This window comes from Equus caballus, chromosome 1 (genome assembly GCF_041296265.1).
Source record: "Equus caballus isolate H_3958 breed thoroughbred chromosome 1, TB-T2T, whole genome shotgun sequence".
NCBI lineage: Eukaryota > Metazoa > Chordata > Mammalia > Perissodactyla > Equidae > Equus > Equus caballus.
The window spans coordinates 153,783,242-153,799,378 of NC_091684.1; the positions used below are offsets into that span (position 1 = coordinate 153,783,242).

Genomic DNA, 16,137 nt, shown 5'->3' on the forward strand with positions numbered 1-16,137 from the left:
TACTTTAAAGTCCTTTTAGAACTCACCATCTACCTGAAATCTTGCCCATTTAACTTCCCTAAGGAGCCATTCTCACAACCCTATTCCCCATTTACATATAAAGTACTCACACCTTCTGAGATAGATGTTCAATTAATAAGTCTTCTGTTAATATTCCACTAAGTGCATTTAAGGTCAAGGGCATTGACCATTCCTTTTCTTTTCTTTTTCTTTTTTTTAATTGTTTCCTCCCTCGCCAGTATGGGATAGAGTGTGGTATTCCCAGCTGAAAGAACTGAAGTCAAAGTACGTCACATCTTGCTATCCTCAGCTCAGAGCTCTCCAAAGGCTTTCTATTACACTTGGAATGAAATCCAAAGAAGACTGTATACTCTAACATGGCCTCGGACCACCACTCAGCTTACCTCCCACCCCTCTGCCCTCTCCCCAACTCTCCACACTCCAGCCACACATCCTCTGCTATTCCTGGAACAGGACAAATGTGCTGTCCCCTTAGGACTTCTGCACTTGCTGTTCCTTATGCCTCCCATCTCTGCTCACTCCCTCAGGTCTCTGTTCAAAAGTCTCTTCCTTAGGGAGGACTTCTGTAACTCCCTGTGGAAAATAGCAGCTTCCCCTTACTACAGCCTACATCTCTTCATAGCCCTAGCTGATACCATGGTATATATTTATTTGTATAGCTGTTCATTATCTCCCAGTGTCATCACAACCAACAGCATGTAAGTTCCATGAAATCAGGGGCTTCATCAATTTTCTTCACATTTGGAGCGCGGGTGCCTAGAACAATGCCTGGCACATAGTACATGTTCAATAAATGTCACTGAATTGTTACTTCTAAGACTTAGGATAGGGAGTTACACTGTGGCTGGAAAGCCTGTCTTCTCTGAGAAGCACTCCTTCACAAATCCAGTGTTATTCCTGTTATTCCAGGCTTCCCAGGAACACACAGGATTCTCGATGCCTAACCATGAGCTTCCCCAGCTTCCTCAGTGGACTGCAATCCTCAAGGGAAAGTTTCATGCCCATCCACAGTCTGGGATACTCAGTCACATGAATTGTAATTTTGACAAAATGCCAAAGATACACACACATCAAATGCCCTCCTAACCTGCTGCTCCCTGCTGGTTATCTCAGCCTTCATCAACCAAGGTAACAGGGGGTTTCTCCTCCTTAGACTTCAATATGGAGGATGCAGCTCAGCCCTTATTCATCTACTATATCCCCCAATCTTCCAGAATGGGTCTTCTGAACATCACTTGCTCGGTCCACCATCTCGTGAATTCAAAATCTACACTCGACCCCACCAAGCAGAGGGAAGAATTTGTGCATAGAAGCCAACCAAACACACCTTACGATGCAAGGCTAGCCTTTAGAGTTACATCGTGTTTCCCAAGCCAGCCAGTTATCTCTAAATCTAAGATCCTTAAGAGGAACTTAGTCCTTGCTTCTTGGTCTTCAAGGACAACTCCAAGAACAGATAGAAACTGGACACAAGTCTAGAGCAACCTGAATCCTGAGCTAACACAGTACAGGCATACGCATACCTTACAGAACGCCTCACCAACTAACATTTTCCTGCTAGAACACCTCCTGGTTTTTATACTCAAACTTCGTAGGTTGTACATATCTCTCAATACACTTTTTGAAAGACGTTTATGTAAGAAAAAATAGACTTAAATCCCAAACCCTAACTCAACATTGTTAACAAAATAGTGTGCAGAATACTGAGACACCAGGTGTCAACAGAGAAGACATACAGTGTATTCCTGTGTAAAGTAACTGCTTGTTAACAACCATATTAATTGATGTTCAAGAAGACTGTTTTAGGTATTTTTCATTGTATTTTTGTATTACTATAAGAGGAATTTTTACTGTGTTTTTGTAACATTGTAGGAATTAGAGGTTCTGAGTTGAGGAGTAATGCATTATAATTTTTCCTATTGAAACTAATAAGAAATAGGCGCCCACTTAATGGTTTTATGCAGAACATCCAATTTTTGGAATGAATTCTTGCCATTAAGTGAAAGATGCCTGTATTTTCTTGGATTCTTTCACCCAAAATCCATCAACAAGCCTCTCCCTGGGCCTTTCTTATCTGATCACGGTCCAACAGCTCATCTGTTCTCAATCTCTGACACTGACTCATTGAATCCCTTCTTGCCTCTTCGTCTTCCAGTTCCCTCAGCTGCAGTCATTCACTGCCTCTTACCTTTCACTGCATTCACCCCTTCTGTCTATCTTTTTCTTTATTTTCAATTAGTTTTTACTTTCACCAAAAGAATATATGAACATAATGTAAAAGATCAAAGGAGCTAGAGCTCATAGCAACAAAAGCACTCCCTAGCTCTCACCCTCTCACCCCCATCCCCAGGGCAGTGTGCTCAGAGTTAAACACTTTAGACTCTTAGCTCTTGCTTTAAATTATCAAATAATCTGAGTAGAATGCTATCTCCTGGTTATTCCATTTTACACTTTATCTACTGCCTTCCTATTATGGTAAATGAGGATTTTAGCTCTCTTATGCCCATCTTTCCCTTCTCTCCAATCTTTCTCAATAAATTTATGCCAAAAACTTTGGTTAAATCTATATTCAGTGCATTAATTATTGAGACTATTGTTTGCTTATGAGCCAAATACTGAAAAATGGTTGATTTCCTTTCTAGGAAAAATTTTTTTTGTTTTTCCTATATTTAATAATTGCCTAATTTCCTCATTTGCTTAGTTTTATTTGCATGTTCAACTAAGCTTTCCAATACCCCACAACAACTCTGTAAAATCACCCTCAATCCATTTCTCCACATGGTCAAACATGTCATATTTATCAGTCCCCTTTTTTCCTAATAAGATTTATCGATTCCATTTTTTCCTTCCCTCTCCTGGTTCTAATCTGCACTGAGCTGCTGGGTGTCATGACTCTTATGTTGGGATCTCCCTTTACCAATGTTCTATAAATACCCAACTCCTCTCTCCTGTGTTGCATTTCCCATTTCCTAGTTCCCATGTCATCTTCTTTCTTGGTTTACTCCCTAGTTTTGGTGAGTTACATCCTGTAGACTTTTAGACTTTGCATGTTTGAGAATGGTTTATTCTATCCTTACACTTGATCAATTCATTAATTCTAAGCTAAAATTCATTCTTATTTTGAATACATTACTCTTTGGCTTGGTTTTTTTTCATTTATTATGCTGAACACCCAATGAGCACCTTTCAATCTGAGAATTCATGTTTTCACTTTGAATAAATATTATTTAAAAAAATAATTTTCTAATGACTGTTTTCTGTTTCTCCTTACCAATTGGATATTGGATTTCTGGAGTTGATCTACAAATTTTCCTATCTTTCTCTCTCTTATTGTCCATCTCTTTTTTTTCTCTACTTTATCAGAGAGTTCTTCCAATCTCTTACTGAACTTTTTATTTTAGCTATTGTATTTTTAATATCCAAAAGCTCTTTCTCATTGTTTGTTCCCTTTTTTGAAATAGCATTCTATTCTTTTTTTTAACATTTTCTTTTATCTCTCTGAGGACACCATGGCTTCTCTGAAGCATTCTTCTCCTCTCAGCATTGTCTCTGTTTCCTCTGAGTTCCTTTCTTCTCTTTGTTTCTTTCTTTGCTTCATGTTGGACGCTTTATTCCAAAGTCTGATTCTCTTTTGAGCTCTATCATATTTAAGAGTGAGTCACTAACAAGCTGATTAGAAGCTTTGTAAGTGGACTTCTAATAGGGTCATAGAGTAGCAGGTGAATTTTTGTGGGAGGGGATCACCAAATTTCTGTATCTTTAGGCCTTTTCTCTAGGATGGTTCAGTTTCCTGTGAGAAGGATCTTCCAATATTCCCAGAGGGGTGTGGAGTGGTAAGGCTGCCGGTGTGCTAGAGCTGAACAGAGGAAGGGAGGTGAGAAATTCACTGTTCGGATGCAGAATGTCCTTTATTCCCCTGGTTTTCAATTCTATTATTGTCCTGCCTTTCTCAGTGCTCAGTGTCCCCAAGTCCAGGCCATCTCTGGTTGTTTCTCCAGAGACTCCTGCAAAGGTGGGGGAAATAAGTCTTCTCACTTAGCCAGGCACGAGCAGGCTCTGAGGGTCTAACTGCTCCTCATGAAGACTCTCAAGTAAATTTTAACTCACCACGTCACCCTGCTTTCTATGGTACCAGATGCCTCTAATTCTAAGCCTTTCCAAGAGCTGTGAGTCAGCTTGTTTGCCATCTGCATCCCTCTCCACGGGCACTTGGCTCTGACCTTTCTCCACTCTGCTAAGTCATGCACCATCCTTCCACCCACTTTCCATCTTTGTATCTTGTAGTTTAGAGTTATTTATGTCTCCTTGATTTATCAAAGATGGAGCTTGTGCCTCCTTTTCTGGTTTTCCCTATTGTTTGGGGATCACTTTTGAGAAAAGAAGAATGAATGAGGGATGGAGAAAGAAAGAGTAGATATGTCTTTATTCTGACATCTTGAAACCAGAAGTCTCTAGCCTTTCCCATTTCTTAGGTCTTTTATCACACTACACTCTTGTGTCAGCTCTATTATGATTCATAATTTCTGTCTTCCAGACTTTCTAGATGACTAGCAATCTTGTTTCATTGGTTTTGGACATGCAACATTTGGTTTATTAATGAATAAACAAGCTCCACATCTACTTATTGTATTCTATTTGCAGTAATTCTTGTCTGCAATTGAATACAGTATATTGAACTGAATGTACATATAATTGGGAGGGGATTATTCATCAATTGGGAGAGCATTAGCCCTCAGTCTCTTCGGGGACTTATTTTTCTTTTTTTTTTTTCTTTTTTTCTTTTTTTATTGAGTTATTGATAGGTTACAATCTTGTGAAATTTCAGTTGTACATTAATGTTTGTCAGTCATGTTGTAGGTGCACCACTTCACCCTTTGTGCCCACTCCCCACCCCACCTTTCCCCTGGTATCCACTAAACTGTTCTTAGTCCATAATTTTAAATTCCTCATATGAGTGGAATCATACACAGATTATCCTTCTCTCGCTGGCTTATTTCACTTAACATAATTCTCTCAAGGTCCATCCATGTTATTGCAAATGGAATGATTTTGTTCTGTTTTGCAGCTGAGTAGTATTCCATTGTATATATGTACCACATCTTCTTTATCCATTCGTCTGTTGCTGGACACTTAGGTTGCTTCCACGTCTTGGCTATTGTAAACAGTGCTGCAATAAACATTGGGGTGCATAGGACTTTTGGGATTGCTGACTTCAAGCTCTTTGGATAAATACCCAGTATGGGATGGCTGGATCATATGGTAGTTCTATTTTTAATTTTTTGAGGAATCTCCATACTGTTTTCCATAGTGGCTGCACTAGTTTGCATTCCCACCAGCAGTGTATGAGGGTTCCTTTTTCTCCGCACCTCTCCAACATTTGTTGCTATTAGTTTTAGATATTTTTGTCATTCTAACGGGTGTAAGATGATATCTTAGTGTAGTTTTGATTTGCATTTCCCTGATGATCAGCGATGATGAGCATCTTTTCATGTGCCTATTGGCCATCTGTATATCTTCTTTGGAGAAATGTCTGTTCATGTCTCCAGCCCATTTTTTGATTGGGTTGTTTGATGTTTTGTTGTTGAGTTGCGAGAGTTCTTTATATATTATGGATATTAAGCCTTTGTCAGATATACGAATTGCAAATATTTTTTCAGGGACTTATTTTTCTTATCAGATAGGCTGGTTATTCTGTTTGCCTTCCTAGCCCCCATTCTCTCACTGCTCTGTACCCCAGGAAACTGACCTCTATGGACAGCTCCCCTCACCCATCCCTCCTCACTGCCATTCCCACCCACCTCACTCTTCCCCTGCCTCAATGCACTTCTGGCAACACCACTCTGCAGCCACAGCTCCTGAAGTATGATGGCTTCTGGCTTCACAAAGGAACCCTTCCTGGTTGGTTCCGTTGTCCCTGCATATTAGGAGCTTCCTTTCAATCAAGATTCTATAGTACTATAGCAAAGAAACTCTCCAAATAATTGTGCTCAACCCCTAGAAAATATAAGCATTGCCAGTACAACTTAGACTAGCAGGGAAGGCTAGGATATACATATTGTTCCCTTTAGGCAAAGGAGTCAGATAGCTCTGATAAAAGTACACTTGCTGTTTTTTTTCAGTTTTTTAGATTGAGGTATAATTGACATACATTATATTAGTTTCAGGTGTACAGCATAATGATTCAATACTTGTATAGATTACAAAACAGTCACCATAATAAGTCTTGTTAAAATCTGTCACCTAGTTTCTGTCACCTAAAATTTGTCACATAGTTACCAAGTTTTCTTCTTATGGAGAACTTGTAAGATTTACTCTCTTAGCAACTTTCAAATATGCAATACAGTATTATTAACTATAGTCACCATGCTGTACATAATGTTACATTTCCATGACTTATTTATTTTATAACTGGAAGTTTGTACCTTTCAACTCCCTTCACCTGTTTCACCCACCCCTCAGCCCCCACCTCTGCCAACCATCAATCTGTTCTATGTATCTATGATCCTCGTGTTTTTTTTGTTTTTTTAAGACTCCACATATAAGTGAGATCATATGGTATTTGTCTTTCTCTGTCTGATTATTTCACTTAGCACAATGCCCTCAAGGTCCATCCATGTTGTTGCAAATGGCAAGATTTCATTCTTTTTTATTGCTGAATGATATTCCATTGTATATACATATATATATACACCACATTTTCTTTATCCATTCATCTGTCAATGGACACTTAGGTTGTTTCCATAGCTTGACTATTGTAAATAATGCTACAATGTACATGCTGGTGCATATACCTTTTCAAGTTAGTGTTTTCGTTTTCTTCAGATTAATACCCAGAAGCGGAATTGCTGGATCATATGGTAGTTCTATTTTTACTTTTTTAAGGAAACTCCATACCGTTTTCCATAGTGGCTGCACTAATTTACAGTCCCACTAACAGTGCACAAGCTCCACATCCTCACCAACGCTTGTTATCTCTTGTCTTTTTGATAATAGCCATTCTATCAAGTGTGGAGTGATATCTCATTGTGGTTTTGATTTCCATTTCCCTGTTGATTAGGGATGTCGAGCATCTTTTCATGTACCTGTTGACCATCTGTATGTCTTCTTTGGAAAAATGTCTATTCAGATCCTCTGCACATTTTTTGATTGGATTGTGTGCTTTTTTGCTATTGAGTTATATAAGTTCTTTATATATTTTGGATATTGACTCCTTATAGATATATGATTTGCAAATATTTTCTCTCTTTCCGTAGGTTGCCTTTTCATTTTGCTGATTTTTTTTTTTTTTTTTTTTTGCTGTGTAGAATCTTTTTAGTTTGATGTAGTCCCACTTGTTAATTTTTGCTTTTGTTGCCTTTGCTTTTGGTGTCAAATCTAAAAGATCATTACCAAGACCAATGTCAAGGAGCTTACCGCCTATGTTTTCTTCTAGGAGTTTTATGGTTTCAGATCTTACTTTAAAGACTTTAATCCATTTTGAGTTAATTTTTGTGTATGATTTAAGATAGTGGTCCAGTTTCATTCTTTTGCATGTGGCTGTTCCATTTTCCCAGCACCATTTATTGAAGAGACTGTCCTTTCCCCACTGTATATTCTTGGTTGCTTTGTCATAAGTTAATTGATCATATATACATAGGTTTATTTCTGGGATCTCTATTCTGTTCCACTGATCTGTGTGTCCATTTTTATGCCAATATATTTGCTATTTTTGACTTTGAAAACACTGAGACAGCCAGAATTAATTCCAAAGCTTCAAGGGTTTCTTTCTCTGTATCTTCTTTTCCTCTTTTCCCTTAGATATTCACACCATCAAAGGGCCAGAGAAATGCAAAAAATAATTTGCACCAATCCTCTCATTAAAAAAGAAAGGAATTCCTTTGCTTCATCCCTATAATGGACACCAGATTATCTTTTTCCAGGAATAGCCAGACTTTTTGTATCTACTGAACTTTTCCACTTTCTTACCTCTCATAGACCCTTCAACCAATTTCTATTTTAAACTGCTCTTGCCAAAGTTTTGTTCAACTTCCTTGATGCTAAATCCAATGGATACTTCTTAGCGCTTATCTTAGTTAACCTCTCAGCAGCATTTGACACCACTACCACTCCTTTCATGAAATATTCTCTTCCTTGTCTTTGCTGTTCCCTCAACTTTCTGGTTTTCTTCCTAATATCTGATTACTTCTGAGTCTCTTCATAGACATCTCTTTCTTTTCCCATATTTCAAATGTTCATGCTTATTTGAGCTCTGTCCTAATCTTCCTTATCTTTCCACCTACACTTCTCCATTAGATATTCTCCTCCACTTCTGTGACTTCAAAACCCAGTTATATACTAATGACTCTCAAATGGGCCATCTCAAGTCCAAATCTCCCTCCTGACCTTCAGAGATATTGTTTCTACCTAATTCTAGATAACTCCATCAATGTTCCCACAGATTCCTTATACTCAACATTTCAGCTTCCCCTCAAACCTATTTTTTCGTTTACACTCTTTGTTCTAATGTATCACACCAAGCCAAAGACCTGAGTATAATCCTTGACTCTTTGCTTTCCCCCATCCCCATATCCAAGCAATGATCAAGTCCTAATGATTCTGTCTGAGATGTACCTTAAATCTATCATCCAGTTCTCTCCATTCTCACTGCCATTCCCCTAGACCAAATCATCTCCCCAGTACTAATACTGTTACCCTTAAATCTAGGTTTTATAACAGAGCCAGGGTGATCTTTCTAAAATATAGATGTGATCATGTCACCCTCTTTCTAAAAGCCTACAATGGTTTTACACTGCTATCAGGATAAAGCCCAAATTCCTCGACCTGGTTTACAAGGCCCAGCATCTGGTCTCCTACCCTGTCATCCAAATTACTACATGCTGCAGCCAAAGTAAGCTCTTTTTAGTCCCTTTAACAAGCCATGATCACTCTTACTCTAGCTATTTCCGCAGGATTTTCCCTCCACATGATACATGCCTATCTGATGTCACCAGTGTTATCATGCTGTCAGTATTTCTTGACTAACATTTATGAATCCTTGTGTCACAGCTTAGATGTCCTATGCTCTCTAAATCAGGGTTCATTCTGCTCCCATAGCACACTACTTATCCATTTATCATACTCTATTATAGTTGCCTATTTCCTTGACTCTATTCCCCTTTTTGATCATAAGCACTGTGAGGGTTAAAAATGCACCTATTATGTCTCCAATGCCTTGAACGTTACCTGGCACAAAGCAGTCACTAAACAAAGAATGGTTGAATGATGAACAAATGAATGAAAAATAAGACATCAGATTAAACGTAGTACCAGTGGAAGGACATTTTACTTGTGGACTTCCTTTCCCTTGCTTTCTCCCCTTTCAAACACAGATAATAACAAGTAAGTTACCCTTCCCTTCAAAGAAGCCATTGCTTACAAAGGTCTAATTAGTCTATAGATACACACGACAGCTAAAGAGATTTCTGCCTGAACCTTTGTGTTCTTCATTTCTCTCTTCCCTCTTACATCAAAAACTTTCAAACTGAAACTTTAAATAGGCTTAAGAAAGACCAAGCATGCGCTGACTTTCTCTTGATCTGGCTGAAGTCCAGTCTGTGTTCCCAAGCCATCTACAAACTTGGTAGTATAGGTACATGGGATAAAAAAGAACCTATGATAACATTTTATTTGAACCAGAACTCTGAAACATTAATTAAAGCTGAGCACACCTGCTCTGAACTGCAAAGTCAGAGATTTATGTGAACTTGTAAAGTTGAGGCTTTCTGACCTTTTATAGGATTTATATTTCCTTTGAATAAGCATTTCTTCTTTGTAACACAATATTAAAAAAAAAAAAAGTTTATTTCAGTGACTAACCTGCTGGAATAAACAGACATGCTGTTCAGTTCCTTTATTGCATGGTCTTTATTCTTTTTACCCACTGCTTGTCAAATATTTAATTTAAGGTTTGGGGTGAAAATAAGCAGGCCCAACTAAGAGGCCTAGAATTTCTTGCCCTAAACTTAACTTGTTAATGTGGTGATCAAAAAGGATATCCATGCATTCAAACTCTACACTTAATGTAAGAGCATTTTAATCAAGTTATTCACAGATGTGCTCACTGTTTGGATCATATGGGCCACCTTATAGTAGCTTATCACAAGCAGGACTCGTTCAGTAACAATGTGTGTCCACGTGCACAGTGTTTTCAGATAAGACGGTTTTCAATCAAAGGAAGGCGTTCTGATTTAGAGATTCAGATGCTAATGCCTCTAGAAAGACAGGGTTCTGTGAGGCTGACACATGCAAGTTGGTTACCTTGGATAGGTTCATTCCCAGCACCGTGAGCGTCACCAAGCCAGCACAACAGACCAAAGCGCTGGAGCTGGAAAGGCCAGAACTTGGTGGGATGTTTCCATCCACCAAGCAATTCATTCCAGTCAGGTCACTAAGACCAAAGTGTTCCTAAGAATAGAGAGGAAAACAGCACTAGTATCTTTGGTAGTGGATTCAAGGAGCAGCAAAACGTTCCTTCATTCCCCAGAGAGCAAAAGTCTATCAATGGACGACTTATGCTATTTACTGAAGCTACTTGTGCAGCTGAATTTAGTTGAGCCTACACACAACATTTCATTTAATGGCTCTTGGCCACAGGGTACAGTAATCTGAAGATCACTTTTTTGGTCAACAAAAAGCTGCTGATCTACTTCCTAAAATTGCCTCGAATGATCTTTTTCTTGAGTTTTGATTGATTTGAACAAATATGGAAAAAATATTAAACAATTATAATTCAACTTCTCAAGTAGCAAGACAAGAAATACACAATAATTAGCAAGGCAGGTTAAATCTCTATGTAGCACATCCTAACACTCTGTGATTGTAAAAGTCTAACACCAAGCAGTGGCTGGCTGTTTTACTTACAGAAAAACCTAGGCACCAAAAGATTAAGAGACTTTCCTAAGATCACGTATAGGGAGCTGGGCATAGGATCCAGGTCTCTGATTTCTGGTTCTGAAGTTCTCCACTGCAGTCAGAAACCTAGGCCAGCATCCTGTCACTGTGATTTAATGTAAGTTGGCTATCTGAGGAAATCCAGACTTTTACTAGAGTTTATAGATACAATTTAACCATATGGTAGCTTTCAAGACAGCCAAATTAGAATTCATCCACAAATGGGAATGCAGACTCTAAACAAAGCAGGGACTCTATTTCTGCAAATAGGAAAGCCCAAAGAAATAATCAGACTCTGATCTAAAGATGGAAAACCCTAGAATACTTAGATAAATATCTAGGATGAGGACACTTGGGGTGATATTATATCATAACCTTTGTAGTTCAGCATTAAAAATAAATTCAAGGCCACCTCCTCCTCAAGAAAAAGTACCATCATGTTTGCAAATCACTCAAACAGCTCAAGACCAAAGTATGAAATACTATTATATTACATAATTATGCATTTCATCATATGTATTATTCTAGGGAGAAATTTCAATAAACTGGTTAGGATAACCAAAGTAACAACAAAACTCTGCAAATAAAAGACTGGTTTTTTCCTTAATTTTTTTTGTCCTTTTTTTCCTAAGCTGGCAAAACTCAGGCACCACAAAAGAAGAGATTCAGTTGGATGAACTTCTCTTCTTGATTTCAAGTCATCTAAAAATTTCCTTTCCAGAGATACAAACAAATTATAAACTGAAACACTCCTGCTGCCAATGCCCTTTCATAAAGAACATCAGACAGCTTGTTTAAAAAAAAATTCCTGGAGAATGCTATATATTTAACCATAAACTCATCCACAGGGTGTCTTGAATGTGAATCATACTTACAAACTTATCACGCAATGTTTAAATTAAAATGTACAACAGATTCAAAAAACGCAAATGGGTTTTGCCAAATTCTGTAACAGCTCTATCCCAAAAGGATAACATGTTTAATTTAATATAAACAGATTATCCTCTGGAACTTTCTAGTATTTGAGTTTGAAGTTTTCTGAACAGGCTAACATTGAAGTTACTTTTCTGCCAAAAATTCATTGTACAAACCTGCTTTTGCGGATACGTTGTCAAACCAAAAAGAAAGGCTTTAAGACCCGAAATGTTCAAAAACAGCACAAAGTAACATGCATTATTTAGGTCATTTTACGCATACGCTACAAAAAGGCATGTTATAAGGAAGATCAAACTGCACTTGCCAAGCAAATGCTTCCAAATACCCTAATTCCCACTAATACATTTGATAAGCCAAATGATCTGAAGATTTAAAACCTGCCAATAACTTTTCCCATAAGTTATTACCATGAGTCTGGGGGGGGTGGGGTGCGGAAAGAAAGCAAAAAATGAACGCAGGAACTCTAAGACTAGAACCACTATACTTAGAGTACAGGCCTACACGTCAGAAATAAACGTGAGGCATTTCTGTAATGGATATGCCACTGAGTCCTAGGCTAGTTGTGACAAAGTTTCAGACAGGATTGCCAGGCAGTGAGGAAGACAAGCTCTCCAAAACATGGATTTTAACAAACCCAATTGACTTAGCAAAGCGATTTTCTTTTTGTCCTTCATACTTTTTTTAACTAGGGGAGAAAGTGGGAATATTTCATTTTTCTTGTTCTTGCACATGACAAGAAAGATGTTCAAGGTAATTATTCAATGTTTCTAGGAAAATACTTATTCTAATAAATTTCACTACATCCTTTCTTTTAACCGCATTTGAGGTAGTAATAGCGATAGCAGTTACCTTTTATTGAATGCCTACTCTGTGTCAAGCACTGTGTAATCCTTGCAACAACTCTTTGTCTGGATAGCAATGACATCATTTTCCAGATAAATCTGAGGCTTAAGACTTAAATTACCACAGCTAGGTAGAGGTCCTCCTCAAAATCCTATTACATTATACACCTATATATCCCTAGAACAAAATGTAAATAATATTACTAGAATGCGTCCTTCAAAACAAAATTTTAACAAAGATTTAAAAAACAGAAAGATGTTTGCCAGAGGCATCTGATTTGTGCACAGCCACTACTGCCCCCGTGAACACTACCATATGAACAATCATTTCTACCTCATCCCCTGAAAGACACAAATTAGCAAAATAGAACAGAAGCATCAGTTAGTCTTGAAAGGAGATAAAAATGATACGGTAAATAAAATAAATCTTGATATGACATATATCATAATCTCAACTGCATTATAAGCCAATTTACCTGAATTCCTTTAAATCCACATAAGAAATAGTTGTGCCACAGAGGCTTGGTTTTGTCAATCTGAACGTTATTAGCACTAGTACTGAAGTCACTGCAAAAACAAAAGACACCATTAATTTCAGTCTAGAGGCCTGTGCTGCAACATCAATGGCTGGCTGCTGCCATCTTGTGCCAAGACGGTGATACTGAAATTTCATTTTCCACTTACTTTCAATATATGTACTTCACAGTCTACCCAAAAACAACAAACATCTCCAGCTGCTAAAAGTTAAGAAGAAGTTGTAGTGACCTTAATAACTAAACTACTTCCAACTGATCCTTTTTATTTCCTGAAACAGAAGGGAGCCAATATATATTAGCATAATCTACACCACTTTTTATTTCACGATGGTCCTTGTTAAGCTGGTGTAAACCACATAACGGCTTATCCTTTGGGCCTGCTGTTTGGCACATCTCTAACTGAACAGAAGGACTCAAAGCTTTCTTTCCCCACACTCTCTGCCACCCATCTGATTTCACCATCTGCACAGTTTAAGAAAAAGAAAGCATGAGAGAAACAAATAGTGATTCTAATGCATCAAACTCACTGAATAAAATAAGATTCCATGAATCTATACTGATATAAATTAATAAATGAATAAATAGCTAAATGAAGGAGAAAAGAAAGCTCTTCCTTAGAGCAAAATGCCAGCTAATGGATATAGAAAACATGATGGAAATTGAAAAATCACTATTTGGCTAGCTCCAGGATAATTGTTTCAGGAATCACCAAAGGATACCAAAGTTAGTGAGTAAAAATTTGATGGGAAACAAGATATTTACATAGACTCAAAGTATTTCCCCACCAAATACTTACTGCAAAGGGAAAAAGTAGTAACTTTATGGTAAAGAAATCTGGCAGGCAACACCTTAAATAAATGATGAAAATTAACATTTCTAGTAAAGAGACATCATGTGCCTCCTTGATATCATGCACTGAGGACACAACAGTTGATATGTGGGAATTCTTTGTACTATTTTTGTGACTTCTTTGTAAGTCAAAAATTATCTGAGTATGGAAAATAAATGGGGCTGGCCCCATGGCCGAGTGGCTAAGTTCGAGTGCTCTGCTTCGGTGGCCCAGGGTTTCACCAGTTCGAATGCTGGGCATGGACATGGTACTGCTCGTCAAGCCATGCTGAGGTGGCATCCCACATGCCACGACTAGAAGGACCCACAACTATGTACCAGGGGACTTTGGGAGCAAAAGGAAAAAGACAATCTTTTAAAAAAAAGAAAATAGAAAAATAGGCTTCTAAATCAGCCAAAGGGCAAAAATACATTTTAAAAAAGGGGGGCATCAATAAAAAAGTGAGGAAATAAGCAACATTCCCAATATTGTCTGAGTACTGTTCATATAACTTACCAAATACCTACTACTATGTGCCAGTCACTGTAGTAGGTGCCTTCCATGCACTATCATTACTCAATAACATGCACACATCATCTCCTAAGAAAAATATTTAATGACCACATAAGTATGTAAGGCATTCAGAGGAATATAAAAGTAAACGGGCTTATCTTTTAAGCATCTGTAATCTAGCTGAGACAATATGAACACAAGTCACTACCACACATCACTGTCATGTGATGATGTGTAATATGGGGTGGGATATATGACCAAGAAGGCATCATTTCTACAGTCAGCATATTAGGGTGCAGAGGAGAAGCCTTCCCGGAGGCTCAGAGAGGTTTAGTGATTCTCCAAGGATACACAAAGTCTGACTCCAGCTCACAAGTACTTTGCTGTCACCCACAGAAGTTAAAATATATTGCCCACAGCCAACAACAGGTCACAGAACTTGGAAAGCAGATAAAGTTATGTTAGCAAAACCGACTGGGTTCTGTTCCTAGCTAAGCAGAGACCTTGAAAGTCACCACAAAGAAAAGAAAACCTGGAAGGAGTGGGGGGTATGGGTGGTGGTATATTAGGGAAAGTAGAAGGGAAAATTTGAACAGGTGTAGGAAGTTAGGCAAGAAACAACCAGGAAAAAGCTGAAAAGTGCCAGCTCCTACAGAACTAGAAACATAGCTTAAGTCTGTCGTCGAAAAAACTTCTCTTTGATTAGTTATTTCACGTTTGCTCTTTCCAGCATCCCAGTCTTGCCTCTCTGCCTAGTCTTTTCCTAAGGTTCAAAAACAGGCATTCATTTTCCCACCAACCCTCATTGCTGCGTGACATCACCAATCTGCTTTCTCTACTCTTGCACCCACGTTACAGAATGCTAAGGAAAAAGACCTGAAAATGAGCAGACATGACTCATTACATTGATACTTTTCCACTTACACATTTTATTCATTCATTCACTGGTTCTTCCAACCAACATTTGCCCAGTGTCTACTCTGAGTGTGTCAGGCACTGGACTAGACCATTTATAATAACAATATCATCAAAAAATAAATACTTAAAATTAAAGAAAATTTTCACAAAATGTGTGCAAGACATGTACCCTGAAAACAACAAAATATTTTGGAGAGAAATTGAAGAAGACCTAAATAAACAGAGAAATATATACCACGTTCATGGATTGGAAGAGTAAATATTGTTGAGATGTCAATTCTTCCCGAATTGATCTATACATTCACTGTAACCCCAATAAAAATCCCATCATGCTTTTCATAGAAATTGAATAGCCGATTGTAAAATTAATAAGGAAAGGCAAAAGATCTAGAATAGCCAAAACAAATTTGAAAAAGAAACAATATCAGAGGATCTATACTATCTGATTTCAGGACTTCTTATAAAGCTACAGTTTTCAGATAGTGTGGTATTGACCTAAAGATAGACAAATACATCAATGGAACAGAATAGAGTCCAGAAGTAGACCCATACATATATTGCCAATTGCTTCTCAACAAAGGTGTCAAGATAATTCATCAGGAAAAGATAATTT

General features: G+C 37.9%; 1 protein-coding gene across 5 annotated transcripts in view; it reads right to left on the reverse strand.

The window, feature by feature from the left end:
• Window positions 1-16,137, reverse strand: part of GALK2 (galactokinase 2) — a 119,407-nt gene that overhangs the window by 72,351 nt on the left and 30,919 nt on the right. For all 5 annotated transcript variants that reach the window (XR_011426647.1, XM_001499722.6, XM_070236870.1 and 2 more), the window contains exons 4-5: window positions 13,205-13,295; window positions 10,318-10,464 (exon numbers count right to left, since the gene is read on the reverse strand). Coding sequence is in view for 4 of the 5 variants with exons in the window: in XM_001499722.6 (XP_001499772.5) it covers window positions 10,318-10,464; window positions 13,205-13,295 (238 nt within the window). In the remaining variant the exon portion in view is untranslated. The remainder of the gene's footprint in view (window positions 1-10,317; window positions 10,465-13,204; window positions 13,296-16,137) is intronic.